The 20,312-nt window shown below is 41.1% G+C and overlaps 1 protein-coding gene and 1 long non-coding RNA gene across 2 annotated transcripts in view; both read right to left on the bottom strand.

Annotated features, from left to right (window-relative positions):
• Positions 1-5,995: 5,995 nt before the first annotated feature.
• Positions 5,996-12,131, bottom strand: PLK2 (polo like kinase 2). Its single transcript, XM_013180595.3, has 14 exons — positions 11,828-12,131; positions 11,374-11,481; positions 11,094-11,210; positions 10,767-10,896; positions 10,402-10,489; positions 9,876-9,971; positions 9,407-9,605; positions 9,166-9,313; positions 8,629-8,726; positions 7,870-7,993; positions 7,338-7,578; positions 7,111-7,240; positions 6,905-7,015; positions 5,996-6,786 (listed from the first exon to the last, which is right to left on the bottom strand). Exons 1-14 carry the CDS (start codon positions 12,047-12,049, stop codon positions 6,595-6,597), a joined length of 2,004 nt encoding a protein of 667 aa, XP_013036049.3. The 5' UTR covers positions 12,050-12,131; the 3' UTR covers positions 5,996-6,594.
• Positions 12,132-13,998: 1,867 nt separating this feature from the next.
• The window catches only part of LOC136788955 (uncharacterized), a 35,641-nt gene continuing 29,327 nt past the window's right edge, over positions 13,999-20,312 (bottom strand). The window contains exon 3 of the long non-coding RNA XR_010827609.1: positions 13,999-15,713. This is a non-coding gene — a long non-coding RNA (uncharacterized lncRNA). The remainder of the gene's footprint in view (positions 15,714-20,312) is intronic.

The following is a 20,312-nucleotide window of genomic DNA, read 5'->3' on the forward strand; positions in this document are numbered from 1 at the left end:
CTCTCCCAGGCCTGCCCCAGCTTTGCTATTAGGCTGCCCCAGGCCTGACCCAGCTTTCTCTGAGCCTGCTGTGAGGCCTGCCTCAGGCCTGCCCTCCACTTCCTCACAAAGTACCTCAACTGGCTGTCTCCTACTTACCTGCCTCTTCAGCCCCCGACTTCCCTCACAATGTTTGCATTGAGAGAGTGTTCAAAACATGTGCTTCTGCATCCCTGGCTGCCCTCCCCCATGTTTCCTTCACAGGACTCCCTCCCATGACTCACAACTCTCCAGCACCTTCCCTTCCTCACAGTGCTATGAGCTCCCGTGCCTTTTCCAGAACCCCTCTGAAAACCTTGTTCCCTCCTGTGCTGTGAGTCACCCTCCCAAGCCAACCTTCTAATTATTTGTAATTAACGATAACAAGAAGGAACTGACATGCTGGGGAAATGTAAGATGTGAGGATGAGAAGCTCAGTGTAAATGCTTAGAGAGACAGAAACAGCATCATATACTACTGAATAATCCTATAATTGCTCTGTGTGCTTTCCGCTCCCCATAACCCCTGTCTGACACCCCCTTGTTCTGTGTCCTGTTATGAGATATCTAGCCTTGACTGTAAGCAGAGACCATCCACTGCATTTCCATTGGTACACAACAGAGGTTGGTGTGTCTGGAAATCAGGCCAGCTTTTTTCCTTTGCCATGTGAAACATCATACACAACTGTTGCAGTCTGTGCTAATAGGTAATAAAAAGAATTTAAATTAGCATGAGTTTCTCTCAGCTGCCTTGTACTAAAACGTTCAACCTTTCCTATTCTATCCACTTATTTTACCTCTCATGTATTTTGACTGCAGTTATCCATGACTTAATGTGAAGACAGTCATGAGAAGCTGGCCTTGAAGATGATAAGCAAACTGCTTTATTTATTTATTTTTTCTCTTCGAAGATGAAACTTGTTTTGATGGCACAACCTTGCTTCCTTTTGTCTGTTCTGATTGACTATCCTCCTTTGGCACAGCCTACTTTATTGAGCCCTGTACTTCCCCCCCACTCCTCCCATCTGAACCAGTAGTCTTCATCTATTAGAGACAGAATTGTTCATATCCAAGTCTACATATATTTTTTGCTTCTTTTACAATTCCAGCCATATATTAAACACTGCAATAAAAGGTGGGGAATTTCTCTCAAGATTCACTTCTTTTTGACATATCAGTATATAAGCCCCTGAGAGAACTGGGAGTTTGAAAGGTTTATTTACTTTTTCATATTTTATCTTTGAAATGATAGTAACACCAAGTCTTAGCATCTCTAATTCTGCAGGTACTGCCCTGAGAAACAAGGACTTCTAGCTTTCTTAGTGCTCAGTTAAAAATATCTGTGTTTGCATTTGTATTTGTGTCTGTGTTTTTGTCTGTGTCGTGGAGGTTCTCCAGATATTGCTTTACTTCCCCAAAATCTATTGAAACCTAGCACTGCAAAGCTGTTGATAGAAGTAAAAGAAAGAAAATGAACCATTTTAAGCAGCCTTTCTTAAACCCATTCCTCTCTGAAGTGCTCAGCTCCCAGTAATGCTATAATCACACTAATTTTCTGGTCTTTAGGAGAGAGGAAAAAGAACCAATTTGCCAATCCCACCACATAAACCCTGACACTTTCTCCCCTCCAGTGAATCCCAACACACAAACCTCCTTAAAATTTTTCAATGTCTTTATTTATATTAAAAAAAAAAAAAAAAAAAAGACTATGGCCATAAGTCACAAATTGCAGATGCTACTTTAAAGATGAGAAAATTCTATATGTGTTAAATTTTCCTGAACTGTCAGTTTACCTGTTAATTTGATTATAATGCTTGTGTCTCTGAAGTCAGTGTTTGAAATATGAGTAGGTGAGGTCTTCCTGAGTCTGCAATAGGATTGAAATTTTGACCTCATAGCTCTTTTTATTCATCTTGCTAGCAGCGTTGATGTGATGGTCATTTGATGTGAAATACTGTGAATTGAGTCCTTCAGAAGAATGTTGCATGAGAAAGATGTCCAAAATGACCAGGTTGTGACTGGGTTATTTGAATTACTTTGGAGTAGTCTTTGTTTGGGAAGTGTAGAGTTGTGTGATACAACAGCCCTAAAGATCTTAAATCCAGGTATATAAATAATGATGTGATGTTTATTCCAGAGTGGAATTATGGGGAAAAGAGGAGAAAAACAGAATGATGGTAAAAAAAGAGGTCTTTAGGAAGGGAAAAGGTATTATCTGGTATCTCAAGTAATAAGAGTAGTAAAGCATTAAATATGCTGTGGACCAAAGCTCAACTTTATTTTTAAAATGAACGTGGTTGAATTAAAAGGAATTTTAATCAGAACTATCTATCCATTAAGTATCCACAGTCAGATTATGAGTATTCCTCTGCATGAAGTCTAATATGCCGAGAGAGGGGGGGGTCTTCTCTGACAGAAAGACTACAGTAGTTGTGCTGAAGTCATTGGGGTTAGCGATGAGAAAGGGAGCACTGTGTGTGCTGTGACTCTGGATTGGAAGGGCTTGGACTGACTATCAGCTGCCTCCACTTTATATTGTCCACCTCTGCCTACAATTCTTGGTGGATGGAAAGACACCCACCCATTCATCCACAGAGCACTGTTGTTCCACCCTCTCCTTTAAATGGCTTTTGAAATTATTGATGGAAAATATGCAGTGATTTCCATGAATCATTCAAGATAAGTAGGGGAGGAGAGCATGGGGTAATCTTAATTTCTGGCTTGCCTCAAGAGAAGGCAAAGTGCCAGGGAGTTCTTTCAATTACTCCAGTCAAAATCCTTTGTGGAGGCAACAGTAAGGTACCTCACTGCCTTTTAACCTCGGAATAAAAAGTTTTTACCTTACCTCGTCCAGTTTTGTACCAATAATGAGTATTCTCAAGGCATTGTTGATTTCATTAAATCTTTATGTCACCATTATGACAGTTTAAAGTGTTTCTTTTAATAATAAGTAGGAAGAGCAGTAAATAGTCAAGTGGGATAATACCTTACTCCTGTTCACAAAACACCTACGTAATAGAGACAATGTAAAATGTTTTCTTCCCCGTGATTTCATGGTACCTAAAAAACCTGCAAGAGTTTCAAATTTAGTCTAATTCTGCGTCATATGACAAAATCTTTCAAATCATTTTGCTTCCATGCTGAAGCTAATTTACACAGATAAATCCCAGAGGCTAAATCTTTGTGTTCTCTTATACTAATTACCAAACACTCATGAACCATGATATTCATTTCTGATACTGTATATTTAAGTGGATTTTAACTTCTTACTTTGAATATATTGGTCTAACATTGTAGCAATTCAGTCAAAGGCTATTGATTTTAATATGTCATAAGGAGTTTTAAAATGGACACCAGCCCCCCAAGAAAAAATACACAAAGCAAATAGTTAACTTACCTACAAGAATCTATAAAATGTTTTTGAAAAATCATATTTGCATTTAGAATCCCTCTAATCATTCAGGAAATTCACAGTTATAAAAGGTTAGTAAAAGGATCATTTTCCAATCTGATTATTCTCAGAAGTAATGAAATTGGTTTAAAGTGACTGAATCTTTTTTTTTTATTATTATTATTTTTTTAATATAGTTTCCTAAGTAACCTGGACAATGTCAGGAAGTTTGTTAAATATTGCAGAGTAGCATGCAACACAAGCTGTCTTTTTTTTTTTTTTTTTTCTCATATACTGTATATGAAGTGATTTCATGAAATTGAATCATTTCAGAACACCTTACATGAATTACAGAGTGACCCAGAACACTCAAGTGACTAGTGGCATCACTGGGTAATGCATTGCGTTGATATTTTTGAATTTCTTCCTTGACTTGCTTCCTACTGGCAGGTTACCACACTGGACTGTGCAAGTACACATGTATACTTGCAAAAATATACTTTAAGATTTGATAAATACATTTTCATATAAGTACAACAAAGGGGGGTTATTTGTTTTTTATTGTTTCTGTTTGTTTGTGACAGTGTTATTTCCTGGGTCCATCACTCATACTTGAGAAACCTATGTGCCAACTTTCACCTAATCCTTTAATCCCCATATATTCCTTCAAGTACATGTGCTCCCAAAGTACATGTTTATGCTGTGTTTACTCTGTTTTTCAATAAAAAAGATTAGAACCACTGCTTGACAAACATAAAAAAAAATCCACAATGTATGACTTTCTTTCAAGAGGAGGTAAGACACTTGTTATATTGAGGAGTGGACAAATACACTTCTAATATTAATCTTCTCATACACAGAATTACAACAGGGATGCTATGTGATTGGGTAAAGGAGGTCAATTAGTGCACTACAGTGTCTTATTTAAGACAGGATCCACCCTGGGAAAGAATTTCAGAACCTTTGTTCTAAATGTCCTTATGTTACAAGTTCCAAAGCAGCTTTCCCTCCTTGGACTGAGGGAGTAGGGTGAAGGTAGTGTACTTTGAAATTAGCATTTTTTCTTAACCCTATATAAAAGCCTTTCTTATTTTTTCAATATGAAACTTGAAAAGTAAAGTAAGGGTACAAAGCACTGACCAGAAAGATACAGAAAGATGTAGAAAGCACCAAGCATCCCGGTACCATACATATACATTGCATACAGATAATTGATTCACTTAGCTGTATTTGAAGGAGCTGCATTACAACCATCCACAACCAGTTAGCATCCTACGACAGGATTTAGGGTGTTTGCTTACAGCAACCCAAATTTCAGCCACAGAAAGATGATTTTGATACTCGAAGAAATTATAGCAACTGAAGTAAAGCTTCACAGTTTCTCTAGCACATAGACATTCAAAGAACTGTTCTGATTGGTTTTCCGTTTGAAGAAATTAAGTACTATGGACCAAGTAATTTTTGTTTCAAATACAAACTGTGCGCTTACTAGTAAAATAAACAAAAAGTGATATCTTACTTTGTAAGTAAAGAGAGCTCAACAATGACTGTATGTGCACAGCAGAATGAGGTAACCATGTCCTCCCAGGAATAAAATCAATCATTATCCCCTGAAGAAAGCAGACAGCTGGGAAGCTGAATTCTGCTCACTATAGCAAGTATATATTTAACTTCACTGAAGTGCCTAGAGTTACATTAATGAATCCATCTGAAGAACTCAATTAAGTCTTCCTGTCTAGACTTGAGAAGCAAATAAATATTACCTAATGCATGGTATTCAATACAAGGAAAACAATCACATTTATACAGCTTGCTGCAAGATGAAGCAAGTCAGTGATACCTCCTCTGCTCACTATTTTGGGTTGACATCTGTACTTTGTTTAGTCTGCACTTTATTACACTGACTGCCTGCTCCTTGCATTCAGCTGCTTTGAATGAAACACTGATGACAATTGAGGTCTGTCTTTAGAACAAACCTGGTTCAGTTATACAATGATTAATCCAAATAAACAGTTGAACTACTGCTTGATGCTGCATCAGAACATTTGAAAACCAGCCTTCATTTACGTAGGCCTAGGTACTATACAATATATAGAAGGAAGTAAGTCTAGGCTACAAGTAGACATAACCCTCCTACACTGAGTCATCAGTCCTCAGTAATCCCCTTTATTTGCATAAATTAACAGACAAATTACATTGCCTTCAATGCTTAAATGCTCTTATCTACGTACTCCTAGGAGCAGTGGGATTGCAATACAGGCCAGGCCATCCTTATGCTGTCCTTAGCGTAAGGCTTTTGTCCTAGGAAAATAAGTGAGCGTCAAGGTCCATATCATTACTCCACAGCTTCATCAATTGTTGATTCAGGGCTACTGCTATAATTAGCAGTGAGTTAGTGATGCTTGTGACTACAAGTGTGCATAGACATGGACAGACTGCTCATTTTTAAAGCTTCAGTCATTTGTAGCCTGAGCTGTAGCAGACTTTCTTTTTTTTAAGTGGCATAAGGAGAGCAGACTTGCAAGATGTTTATCAATAGCAAGGAGGGAAGGTTAAGTTGTACTGTAAAAAGAGTGGAGAGTGATGCTTCAGATTTTCCATTATCTTTATTGCCAACAGAATTATATTTAAAATGCCAAGGTCCAAAAAAAATGTTGTATAATAAATACTTCACTTTAGGCTGTAATAAATAAAAAAATTATTAACAAGGAATGCACTTTGCCAGCCGCAAGTGTGGGTAGTTTTTGAAAAATAAGGGGGTGAAAAAAAAGTATGGCCATAGTTCACAGTCAAGCAGCTAAAAGCTGCTTGTTGCTTGTAACAGCTATTCCACAGCAATGGAGCTCACCCTTCCCTCCCTTTCCAGATGCGTATTCACAGTTTAACTCCATCAGAAATGCTCTCTTACACAGGAGCAAGTAGTCACACTATGCTCAGAATTCATGTCAAAAGTATCTTTAACACACACAAAGCAAGGAAAACTATGGTCCGAAGAACTCCTTGTCACACCATTTTAGTCCAACAGTAGATTTAGGCTTCTGTCTAACAGAAGTGTGCCCAGCACACTATGACAGTCAAGTTTTCGTACCACCACACATCCATCATCAACATACTAGTTGCTCCACTATCCCCACTGTAAGTTTCACAGTGAACAAGAATGTCCATTTGGTTTAAGAGTCAGTCCCTTCAGTTACATCGCTGCAGCAGCATGTTCAGAGCATATTCCATTCTGTGTTTTAGTTCCAGCGAGCATCCAGAAACCAGAAGAGTTGTCAGGCGAAACGTTGTGGATATCCTGTCTTCATTGATGTAGGTAAGGAGATATTCCTCACTTTGATTGCAAATGATGATTTTCGTGTGATCATGATAGAAGTTCACCTGCAAAAGAGAAGAGAGCTCCTGTTTGTATAAATTCTCATCTCAGTGACTGCCACTTATCCAATTTTGCAGTCAAGGATTGTAGAAGCATTGTGTCAGGTGATGCAACAAGACTTACTTGAAATGTGCCATCATTGAAGAGCATCATCAATGCTTTGTCAGATTTAAGCCACTGTAAGAGGTAAAGCCTGGGCCTGCGTACATCTGTTAGGCTGGGCAGATCACCTCCCTAGGGAAAGGAACAGACATCATGTTAAGAACTCACAGTTCATTTAGCTGAAGGTTCACTTCTGCAACTCAACATCCAGAAAGTGCTGAACTTACATCCATGAGGTTCTCTTCCATGTAGTGTGAGAAATACTTCAGTACAGTTACTTGGCTAATGAACTGTTCGGGAGCCTCTGCAGCTGAGAAGACAGAGCATTGGCCTAGCTCAGCATAGTAATGGACTGTCCTGTATGAGGAAAAAAAAAATCGGGATGTCAGATGTAAGATAAAAGCATCAAGTTTAAATTGCCCAAGTGAGTGGTCTGTTTTGTAATTATTCTTACTTTTTATCTGGCAGAAGGCTCATATGTGCCCCATTGTTGAAAAGGACACCGACAGTGTGATCTGACAGCTGGTAGCCAAAGCCATATTTGTTAGAATAGTCCACCCATTTTGTAACCCACTGGAAGGATGCTGTCAGCTGTTCTTTGGGAATGCTATCTGCTTCTGGCATGTTCTCCAGACATCCACGCAAAACCCTTGCGACTGTATCCGCAACACTTCCCATAGTACTGTCTTCCAGGCCTAAAAGAGAAGGATTATTAGACTGATATAACCACACAGAGAAAGCTTTAATTCTAAACCTTTAAGTTATCTGGACTGTAATTTTAACAAGTTCAGTCTTTATGGCTTTCCAGTTTTAATTCTTTCAAAATATTAAAAGTATTAAAATATTAAAAATATTATATATAAAATATGTAAAGCACTGAAAATATGGGGTGGGAAGCAGCTGTTTGTTCCAGACTTCTAAGTCTGGAGACACGAAGAAAGTAAGAGTGGGATTTAGAATCAGAGATTACATTTCACTGCACTTACATTCACTGCTACTGCTGCAGCTTCCCAAAGTTCCTCTGACTATCATCCGAATAGAGTCTCCAACCTGCTTAGTTTCTGGTAATGCTCCTGGCTTGGCTACTGTTGTGATAAGAGGCTGGATCTCCTAGAAGAGATGTCAGACACGTAAACGTAAAACATAACACGAGCCAAGGCTTACATACAAGTTTTCACATAGCTTTCCAGTCTATCAACAAATGAAAAATTCTAGGAAGACTGGTATTAATGTTTCAAGAAAGTACAAAGAACTACTATTAGACTGAGCTTAAAGAAGCATGCCAAGTCCTTCCATTCTTCAGATCTTCAATTTTAATCTTAAACACTATTAATCTTTTACTAGTGCAGGAGAGCAGAAGACAGCTGGATGCAGGCCTTAACACCAAAATTTTAAGAGTTAGACTTCAGTGTTCTACCTTTTAAGAAGCAATAGTATTCAACCATAAACTGAAGCCCTGAATTTGGAATATTGGGAAAGAGCACCTGGCAGACTAGTTTCCACATAGACAATGGGTGCTAGGCAGATACTGTAATTACTCAAAAGACAAAAATGATAGTCTCCCTACAAAGGCTACCATAGTTTGGTGAAGCTCGGTTATGCCTTCTTAAAGCAATTCTCCTAATCATTTAAGCTTGACTATGCTGTGTACAGTCTCAGCTGTGATATGCAAGTCAAATATAACTTAATTATAGCTACTCCACCCAACTGTTATTGGATCTGAATTGAACCACACTTGCATTTACCTCATCTGTTCTGTGTTTGTGGGGCTGCTGGGTTATCGATGTCTTCTTCAAATCATGCCTGAGCTTGTAAATTTCTTCATCTTCTTTAACTAGTCTATCTGTAACACAGGAAAACAGAACGAAAAAAACCTTAATGTTGCATCTAGAAGTGTTCGATATCCTGCATTACAGAAAACCTAACAAGTTAGCTGCAGAGTGCATTGTCTCCTTCCAGCAAGTACTTTTAAACCCACCATAGTCTCCCAGAACAGCAGTGCCATTATACACAGATCACTAAGAGAGCAAACTTAAATAGACTGGCTAACAGATGGCCCATATAGATTGTCAGTATGCCAGAAGAAGCATTTACTTATGTAAGTTGGTGTAGGTTGCAGGCTGCCATCAATACCTATTGATAAAGAGGTCAAACCTAATCCAAGGAAGCTCAGAGACAAGTACAGGGGCTCCCTTGTTATCTGACAGCTGTATGTTACAAGCACGACACTGAAGCACTGATGACAAAGAGGTAAGTTCCAAGCATAATTTTAATTCACTTACTGTGTGTGTCGAAGTATCTAGCTTTATCCTTTTTACCACCAAAGAGAGCAGCAGCTGCTTTTTTGAAGAAATTTTTAGCAGGACTTGACAAATGGAAGTCAGGAACGGTGTGACAACAGCTAGCAGAAAGTCTGTCGGGTGTAAAGCCCTGTGGAAATGAGATTCAAAAAGCAATTTTAAGACCACAGGGTGCCTATTTAAGGGTGGATAGTTTTCAGCCAGAACAGTAGACAATACCAACCTGTACAAAAAAATCATGTCGAATTATTTCATCTAAACTGGGCCGGTCTTCAGGATTCTTTGACAACATACTAGCTATTAGGTGTTTTGCAGGTGCCAAGAGAGATGAAGGCAGACTGTATCTTGCTTCCCTTATACATCTGTATGTCTCTTTAAGATTTGTAGTCTCAAATGGGGGTCTTCCCAACAGCATTGTATACCTGTTGAAAAGCAAAATGAAAGCATTTTATACCTGTTTAAAAGTAAAAGGAAACTAACTTTACATGTTTTATACACCCACAATTTATATCTGCAACTACTGAAAATGTTTGTCTCCTTTTCACAAGAAGGAAAAATTGAATTTCTGCACTTTGGTTTGGCATATATAAAGGGCTGTAAACCAGTGCAGTCCCACATCCATTCCCTTTGAACTCTTAAAAGCCTAAGCCAGAAACAGAAATATTTTGTTTCAAAGGCAACAAAGTACTTACATTACACAGCCTAAGGCCCAGATGTCAGATTCACAGCCATGACCTTGTTTGTTGAGGACTTCTGGAGAGAGGTAATTTGGTGTGCCACATATTGTTCTGCAAATCAAAGAGGCCACAGAACCTGTTAGTATTCCAGATAGAAAAGGGAGAGAAGCTATTTTTCATAGGGCAGGTTTTACTCTCATGTTTGGGCAAGAGCTTGGAGGCCCTTGAAGAGGACTTCTATGAATGCTAATAGTGTAGACATGTTTCATGGTGTCTTCATGACACAGGAAAAGCAGACTCATATCTGCACTATTAGTCAGATACCCTGCCTCTGGCATTTGCTATTATTCAAATGCTCAGAGGAAAGCAAACGTCAAAGCACAGCAGCCTGTTTTCTAAGAGGGGAAATCTCAATGCCAAAAGAAACTAGCTTTTGCTATGGAACAGGATCTCTTTCCTGAGTGAATTTGGATTCATTTGCTACTAGGCTTTCCTTTTTTTTTTTTCTCATTAAAAAGTAAAAAATAAAAAATGCTCCTACCTCCTCCTGTGCTCCAGTGGTTCCAGACGAGCTGCCAAGCCAAAGTCACCCAGTTTCAGTTCCATGTTCTCATTAATGAAGAAGTTACCTAGCAGAAAGAGAAATTCCAGTCAGTCCTTTTCTTGCTAGGTAGGAATGCATTTGCCACAGGTGCTGAGTCATACTTTGTTCAAAGCCAGAAGCTAGCCAAGATTTTTTTTTTTTAATATGAATACTGAATGTCATCCCTTAAGCACTCCAAGTTTCCACTATAAAGACAGACTAAGCTGATTCTATTAATTAAGCTATCAGCACACAGGTGTAAAGTGGTATAGGGCTGACAGGACTGAAGTGGTGTTTGGAAGTAAGCAAGGAGCACAACTTACCTAGTTTAAGATCCCTGTGCAAGATTTCCTGTTCATGAAGATACTTTAGCCCTGACACAATTTGCCTGAGGTAGTATCGCACTTCTGGTTCTGTCAATACCTTCCTCGCTTTTAAGATGTGAGCCATGGACTGCAGAGGAAATACAAAGGAAAAACAAAGTGTCACTGAACATTCGCACACAGGATTATTCTTAAGCAGAGGTAAATTAATACACAGGTAAATGGCAACTAAAGAAGCCATGAAAAATACCTTTTACACATTACATATTTAAATTAGTTGCAGATTCCAGGCAAGTAAATACTGGATTTCTCCCAGTTGATGCTCACCCTTCTACTGCAGTACTCCAGAAGAATGTAAATATTCTCTCTGTCTTCAAAGTAGTGGTAAAACTGCACAACATGTCTATGATTAAGCATTCTATGCAGCTCAATCTCTTTATCAATCTGGAGAGACAAGAGGGGGAAGAAGCATTGTTAACCTTGTGACCACTAGCTTGAGCTGAGCAGACAGCTCTATCACAACCATTTCAGAAAAAGATGGTTGGGCAATCCAGCATGTACAGAGTTTCAGAGGAAAAAAAAAATATAATAATTCATGCACACACACCTTTTCCCTTTGATGAGGTTTTGCTACTCTGCTGTGAGGAATGATTTTTGCAGCATAAACTTTATTTGTTGTCAAATCTGTCATCTCATAACACTTTGCGAATCCACCCTGAAGAGACACACAAGAAAAAAAGGCAATTACAGCAGGTACGAAAGAAGCCCCACACTTAGTCATTCACCAGCTCACGTATTAGTCAAGGAGCACGACTTCCTTCGCACGGGACAATTTGGTAAAAAGACAGGCTGCGCGTTCATCGGCTGCCCGAGGGTTTGTGTCGCTCCCCCCAAAGCCAAATCACTTCCGCGGACTCGCCGGGGCCGGTATGAGCCGGGGAACAGGATGGGTGCTGGAACCGAGGGGGAGGCCGGGGCGAACCCGGGGCGCTGTGGGGTCCGAGGGGTGCACCCCGCAGGCAGAGCAGCCCCTTTTGGCCGGGGCGGGCACGGTCCATTACCTTTCCGAGCACCTTCCCGCGGCAGTAGCGCTTCCCCGTCGTGGGGTCGGTAATAATCCGGGAAACCTCCGCGGCTGGGTGCGGGTGCTGGTGGGGCTGCTCCTCAGCCTTTTTCCTCCGTGACTCGCCGCCGCCGCCCCTGCCCATCGCCGCCTCGCAGCCCTTGGAGGCGCCGCCGCCGCCGCCTCCCGGCGGGTAGGCGATGGTCCGCAGCAGCTCCATCACCGCACCGCGCAGCCCCTCGCCTCGCCGGCTCCGCGCTACCCACCCCGAACCCTTCCCCACCCCGCTCCCGACCCGCTCCCGACTCCGGGCAGCCGCCCGGTTCGCCCCTTATATCCCGGGCGGTCGCCCCGCCTCGCCGCTCCGCCCCGGACCCCGCTCCGCCCCCGACGAGACCGCCCGGATAGGCCCCCGGCGGCGGGGACAGGCGGGGATCGGCGACGGAGCCGCCCTCTCCCCTCCTCTGCCTTCCTCTCTCCTCCTCTCCCCTCCTGTCCTGCCCGGCCCGGCCCGCGGGAGGCGGCCGTCCGTCCGTCCGTCCGTCCGTCCGTTCTCGCGGCTGCAGAGGAGGAAGGCAGGGAGGTGTATACACGTATATATATTTTTCTTCCCCACCCGTGCCTAAGCAGCGCCGCCGCAGCACGGTGCCCTGCGCGATGCTGAGACCCAAGCTCGCACTCCGCTTGCCCGCTCCCCGGTCCCCCTGTTGCACGGGCAGCCCTCTCCACGACGCCCCCGGGCGATCGGAGCTGTCTGACAGCTCGGGGCAGCGACAGCCGGCTCTAACGTTTTGTTTTGGAGGACAAATAAGTCTTCAAACATCTACATCACACAATGCACCTCTAAAGGCAGTGGTGGCTTTGCCATTCGGGGCAGCCCGTGACTGTTATGATGCACCAGTAAATATCTACCCCGTTCCTTTTGCATTGAGCAGACAGTCTCCCACAGATCTCATCACATTTACTCTTCTCCCCTCCCCAAGATACTCTGAGCATCACATCTCTCTTCTCCCTCCGAACACTTCCCTCCTTGAGGTTATTTTCCCCTGAGGCGGGAAGGCAGTGGCCAGCAGCAGGTCCCAGCGCTGCTGGTGCTGCCTCCCAGCGTGGGGGCAAGGAAGAACTGCAGTGGGGCAGCAGGAAGACTGCAGCCAGGCAAGCACCTCCTGCTACAGCGTGCTCTCCCCACCTCCAGGATGCTGTTTTGCAAGCTGAAATTGAAGTTTCTGCCCGCTGAGTTATCGTATCGGACACAGAGACGTCTGGGGACCACACGCCCTGACCTCTGATCTAGATCTCTGAATATAGATGATTCTTGAAGAGTGTAGTATGTGTATGACAGATAAGTTTTAAAATATGAAAGTTTGGACCGACAAAGTTTTGCATTTCTTCCATTCTGAGGATGCAAATATTCCAAAGATCATTACTTTCTTGGTATGTTGTACATTTATGAAGTATTGTGTGCTTGTTGATACACACTAGAAATTCTTTTGCCTACATACACTCTGGTAAAAATAGAATTCTAGTTAATTTAATACAAATGAATATCTGAGCATGTAACTGTATGCAAAATTGTACTGTTAGTCCCTGAATATCCCTCATTTCAGATCTTCAAACAACAGTAAAATACACTCATTTTGCATTGTCAACAACACTGTGTAAGTTTTATCAGAAATCCCCAGTAAGAGAAAAAGTGAAAACAATAATTTTTAAGTTTCCCTAAATAAATATTGCATTTTGAAGGAGTGTCAAATACATTTGATTAAGTACACTCTGCATGTGCACATCTGTAGTTAGGTACTGAACATGCTTTTCCATATGGAGGTCTTTTTTTCTACCTCTTCTGCAAAGCCTAGTCAATTAATAATAGTATTATTAGTGTTTAGTCAAAGGGATGGGGGACAAAAACAGCAATAGGGAAAAAATTAGGATACCCAGACTTTACTCAGTCCTGTGCCAACTCTCCCTTCAGCTTATAAGCACTGGCTTCCCAGGCCAATATTATTTCCATTACACAATTTAACTTTCTCCAAATTAGTATGAGTTATTGCAAAATAAGTTACTTCATGTAAAAATGATTTTATGACACTTTGTTTTCTGTCAGTAAGTTGCTTTGGCTGCTGTGTTAAGATGCATATATGGAAAGGGAAGATAGCCAGGATAGATGTACACGTTTTCCCTCCACTGGAAAGAAGTGGTACTACACATGGTGAAAAGCAAATTTAAGGCAAACGGATTTGTCGGGAAAAGGGGAGATAGTTAAAACAGTCTTTATTTACCATAATTTTCATTGCAAGTTTTTACAAAGAAAAAAATGTTGCAAGAATAAAAAAAAAAAAAAAAGAGAGCATTCTTAATCTCACTGATGATTTGTGTTTGCCTTTTCTGCCTCTCAATCTGCTATTTCATTTTTCCTTTTGTCCAGTCTTTCCACTATCTTTCAAGTTTTGCCCTATTTTCATAGTGCAATGACACACAGCTCATCAGGAAACATTAGCTGTAGGCTCTGTGTTAAATACTTAAGTTCTACAGAGGGTTCTAAAAGCCTATGTGCTGGCACTTACATACTTTTATATCCTAGCTTCTGTGGAGACCTAATGGATATTTTGATATTAATATATTTGACTGTTTTCTTCTAAAGTTTTTCTCCTGGATAAAATAGACAACTAACACAATGACTTGAAACTGACTCTTTCATATCTTAAAAGCAATCCTTGCTAGACTGAGTATGGTAATCTATTTTTTTCTCTGAGTTGTGCCAACATAGTCCTCAAGTATACCTGTACCCTGCATGAGAAGTTCATCTGCAGACTAGTAAAGACAGCAGCTTTCTAGCCAAATCACTATGCGGCTCTGCAGTTACCCTGCCAAGAAACAGGGCAAGCGTAGCCCATGCTCAGGCTTCAGCAATGCCTTCTGTCTTTGGCTCCAGAAGAAAGTAATCCTTTATACCAGCAGCTTAATTTTCACAGACATGTACAGCTTTTTCATAAAAGCCTGATTATCAAGGGGCTGGGAAGCTTGGGTATACATAAATCCCTGGGTCAGGTGAGGAATGGGAATTTGACAGTGTTGCTACTGCCCTAATTACAGGCTTGTGGTTAGTTGCTACGGGTGCTCTGGGAAGGTCTTGGCAGGAACCGCTTTTTCTTACCCAGGTATTGGGAAAAGAGGTGTTTTAGGGCTTGAGTACCCAGAAAGAAGTGTGGCAAACCCTGGGCATTCAACTCTACATTGCAACAAAGCCATGGCACTGTGTTCAGGACCATAAATTTGATGGGACACTGAAGCCCTTATGTGAGATCAGTGCTAAGATCATCTAGGTGGCCTCCAGATTGTCTAAAACCCGAAGTTCCTTCCTACAGTGCCACAGACATGATTTTTCCTTCCTCTGACATGGCGCTCAAGCACATATCTCTCCCTGGCAGTGCTGGGTTCAAATGCTGAGATGGAGTTAAAGAAAGTAAAAAAAGAAAAAAGGAGAAAATAAAAATCCATCTGAGCTTTCAGAAAGTATTCTTGTTTATTTCTTGTCTGGGGTTTGAGATTGGACTATTTGTATTTCCTCTGAATCAGCAGCCCTACAGTCGCACCCACCCGTGGGGAGCGCCGGTCCATCGTGCCTTCACACGACAGCCCACGCGGGTGCCGTTGTCAGACCAGGCTCCCTTTTACCCACCTGCCCGCAGCAATCGCTTGCTGCTGGCACAAAGCTTTGGTCAGGGCTGTGCTGTCTGCTTGGGCGATCACAGAGTGCCCTCGTCCGGGGAAATAGGATTATGGCAGTCTGCTCAAAACGATCCGATCCATGATGAATGTTGACTCCTTTCCTGTTCTCCAGGGCACTGGCTGCTGTGCTTCCAGTAAAGTACTCATCTCATAGCCTGTAGGGTGAAGAAAATATAAAAAACATGAGAACTGAACAAGACACAGAACAAATCATTTGATCCGATGCCGCCATACAGTTTATCAGTTTGCCATTGCCTTGCAGACTTTTAGTGTTACAGATCATCCTTCCACACAGATATGAGACCATTCGCCCTCCCTAACTCACTGCAGAGCTAGTGCAAAAGACGTTCTTCTTCTATAGTTAACATATTTCGTTTCCTTTGTTTAAAGATTGGCAAAATTTCTAAAGACCTGAATTCTTTCACAGTTCCTTTTGAAGTTAATTAAAAAGCAGGCAGACTACCAAGAGCTTAAGACAATCATATGTTTTCCCAGAAAAAAACTCCAAAAATGAGGGTACTTAGCCCAGTAGGTCACAAAGGCTGTGCTAGATTTTGGTTCTTTCTGGGGATGTGACCAGCAAAGTTCCCAATCTGCCCATTCTGTTTCCAGGGGCCAGCAGGAAGGCAGGTCTGCAGTTGAGGTGGTTATAGGCTCCTGTATTAGATCCCCAAAGACAGGCATTTAAGGACTACATGTGCTCAGGATGCATGGCTGACTTATATAGGTGTTTCTCCAGTGCAGAGATAAATGATAAATGGCAGATAAATGGAAAGAATAAACATCCGTTCAAGTGTCAGTATCAAGTTAATACGCAGCTTCTTCTTATCCCTCACTACTCTCGCAGTCCTCTCCTATGCTACTTGGGGTGAGTAATGTCTCACAGCTTGTTTCCAGACACTAGCCCAGGCTCTCAGGAAAGAACAGTAATGTCTTCAGGCACCCTACTTCTACAAGTGAAATCAGACCACATGTTTGCACATTGTGGTATTTTTCTCATTTTGTTTTTCTGACAGCTTGACTTGTTTGTTTTGTATGTTCCAGACCAAAAAAAAAAAAAAAAAAATTATATGAACCTCAAAGCTATCAGTACAGCAAAGGTGAAGGCTGTAACGCCTTTGCCTTTACCCCTAAATGTTGATCAATTTTGTTATTTTTTGAACTTTGCAAGGTTAACGTCTGAGGATGTGGTTGCACAGATAATACTGTCTGTCGGATACAGAGTTTCATTCAGTAAAGGTCCCTACAACCTCCATTTCTCCCCGGTAAGTCAGGCAATCAAGAGTGCCAACTGTACAATCAGTCCTTAAGAAACAGTTTAACTTTATGACTATATGACATAACCTTATACTTCAGGCAGTGTTTTGTAGGAACCACGTTCCCTCTGCCTACAATGTGAAGGTTCCCAAGTACCCACTTAGACAAAAAAACACCTGCCCACAAGATATTTAGTGAGGTATCCTGACACCATGACCACCTCTTCTGCCTACTTTTTCCAGCTGCTTTTTTCCAGCTGCTACTTCTGCTTTTGCTAAGGCACTGTTGATTTTCAGTATGCTGCTGGAGGTGCTCGGGACTTCGTTTGACCAGGATTTAAGATACCGCATGACAGTGATATAATGGTTATGCCCAGAATTAGCCTGTCTCCCATATAAAAGACTGCTAGGCCCATTATGCAACCGCATCAGTCATGCAGAAGGAACAAAGATCTGTGTGATGGTAAAGCATCATGCCCAGTATTAGAGACACTTGGCCTCAAACCTGAAGAACAATTGGAGTAGTGTTTTGTGCCCTAAAAGAACTGTCTAGATTCTTTTACTTTTTTTTTTTTTTTATAGCCCTTCTCAAAGCCCAAATATCTTAAACATAAAACCTCCTTGTTAAAGGAAATAATGCCAAAGGGTAGTCAAAATCCTCTAAAAAGAACAAAGAGTTCACTACTTCAGTCGGTTTATTTCCCTTCCTGTTCTCCCTTCTCCCTTCCAATATCAGTCTTCAACGTCTGTGGGATGCAGGACAGGACTCAGTTTCTTAGCAATTAATCTTGGCATTTATTTTCTTTCTACTAGTAGGAAAGCAGTTTCCTGAATCAGCAGCAGAGCAGAAGCCAGAGTTACTGGTGCTCAGATTAAGACAGACTACACCAAAACAGTTCTGAGATACATGGGGCAAAGAGCCCATGGTGCAGGTTATCTGTCTCCAGAACAACCTTATCTGTTTTTCTATGTACATGTATGTTGTCAATAACCAGTCATGTATAGGCTACTTGCTATATATTATAATCATGATGCACAAAAGAGGAGAACAAGTACTTGGGAGACTGAAGGCATTTGTTGCCCTATTTTCTATAATTAAGTATGCTTGTGAAATAGGCATAGCTGCGAATAACTAAATATAGTTGTGAATAAGCACAGTAGCGAGTAAGTACAGTTGTGAATAACTAAATTCTCTAGCAGACAAGAGTAAAAGTCTCTATTTCTAATCCTCAACCACTGCATATAATGATCAAAGTCAGCAAGGCAGTGATGCCTGTGCTATTAGAAGAACTTCAGGAATTTAGAGTGGAAGGTAGAAGAGGTTGATGGCCTACAGAAAACTGGGTTACCTGGTAGTTAGATGCAAGCCAGCACTTTCTTCCAGTGCTGCAGGTGCTACAGAAGCTCTTTACTACCCAGCTGAGACATGCTGAATTCAATCCTGAACAGAACAGGAAAAAAATCTGCTCAGGATGGAAAAGTGGGCTGAAGGTTGCTGCCGTTAGAGCCAAGTGAAGCAACCACATCGTCTGTGAAAGATGATATCCTGCACTCTTTTTCCCATTGAGATTAGACTAAACTCAGTTAATGTTTCACTACAGCTTTTCCAGGCTATGTGTATTTTCTGTATTTATGTAAATATTAAAAATGATTGGCACTACATTTAGTTTATTGCAGTTAAGCTTATTGTGACTGCTAATCTGAAGCATTAAAGCATGTTGTTAGTAAACTGTGTGCAAGAAAAAATCACAAAAAAAAAAAGGCCTCTAATGAAAGCTAAGGTATCTAGGATGAAGAGACAAAAAAGCAGGTCTGCTGGCCTCTTTAAGTAAAGAAATGATAGCAGTTAGTGGTTAAGACGGACAGAAGATGAACAAAAAGCATGCCCTAAAAAGCTAGGTGTGAAATTGTAAATCCCCAGTAGATTTTTCCAGCAACTCACTTTGATCTTTTCCTACTAGCTACATTTTCTGATGTAAGCTATTATTAGCATCAGGCACCCATGAAAGATAGGTAGGCTACTGTGGTATTTCGCTCCTCTTGAGCTTAGCTGTATGCTCCATCATTGGCCAGAGACCTCAGGCAGTAACTGGACATATGCATTTTTTAGCTAGGGAATATGGTACCTTGCACAAAGCTCCTCATTGGCACAAAGAAAATGCCAGGGCAAGGTATTTGACAAGTGAAAACAAAACAAAACAGAACTATGACCAAAAACTTGCTGTCAAAATGACTAAATCCACTAACCAGAAGAGTAAATATTTGCCTTCAAACATAGAGAATCTGTCTGGGTGTAGTTAGCCTGTGACCCCACAGGCTGACCATAGACTGGGGAGTAAGAAGTGTGCATGCTTCCTGGCATCAAAACAGATGTTTTTCTGCATACATGCATTAAGAAGAGAAAGTCAGGAGTACAAAAGGGAAAATTAAAACTCAGTTCCACAGCTGCACAGAGACTTAGGTATTTTGTCTGGCACAGAGAATACTTTGACAAACTTTAGTTATACATAACTTTCATTTCTATACCCAATTTACATTTTCAGCAGGTTTGGGCTGTGGTTTCTCAGTTTGCCTTTAATGTCCTGTATTGCTTAAAGTGGAACAGTTGGTTTTAAGTTTTGAGAGCAGTTATTGTTGGCTCAAACCACAGCAAATATATTGTGTAACAAGTACATCACACTTTCATGTCTAAGTGCGTAGTATTAGCCGACAAGTTCAAGATAACACAGAAAGAGGTATAAGCTCAACTGAATTTCCAACAAGGTAAAAACATGAAAAAAATAGTTGCCATGGCTCTGGGATGCCAAGAGAAGCTGTGGTAGCTGGCAAAGACCAAGCCCTCTGAAAGGAAGCAAAATATTGCAAATAGAACTTTATCAACAGGATGTGATAACATAGTGCACAACATGGAATACTGGACTTTTGAGATGGGGCTGAGCTAATTTTAGCTCCCATTTCAAGCAGAGCAGAGCACTTCCTTTAGTGAAAGAGTAGCAGTGACCTTCACAGTCAACTATGAGGTTTCTCCTATCGAAGTCTGCATTTAGCTTTAAAAGTTCCCTCTTCTATTTTAGTCTTCTAGGTGGGCTGGTGTGTTGAAATATCTGTTTCTTTTTTTAGGTACATCACTATGAGTAAATCAAAAATATTCTCTCTCCCTGTAAGCCTTGCATGGTTTATAACTTTAGCTTTTCATGGCAAAGATACTGCCACTAGAGATGATTTTTTTCTTAAGTAGCTCCTCACTGTGAGCTTTAAATGACACATTTGAGAATCACAGAGTCAGTAAACTGACTATACAGGCATGGAGAGCTTTCAGTCATCTGTCAAATGGTGACAGAATTCCAAGTTATACCCATTTCATAAATGAAACTTATGAAGAAAAATGCCCAATTCTCACTTGCTCAACACACATATTTTTGTTGTTGTTGTTTTTGTTTTTGTTTTAAAAAAACCTGCTTTGCTTTCCTGACTTTTGGTTCCTTGGTGATGGTGTTT

This window comes from Anser cygnoides, chromosome Z, assembly GCF_040182565.1.
Source record: "Anser cygnoides isolate HZ-2024a breed goose chromosome Z, Taihu_goose_T2T_genome, whole genome shotgun sequence".
Lineage (NCBI taxonomy): Eukaryota > Metazoa > Chordata > Aves > Anseriformes > Anatidae > Anser > Anser cygnoides.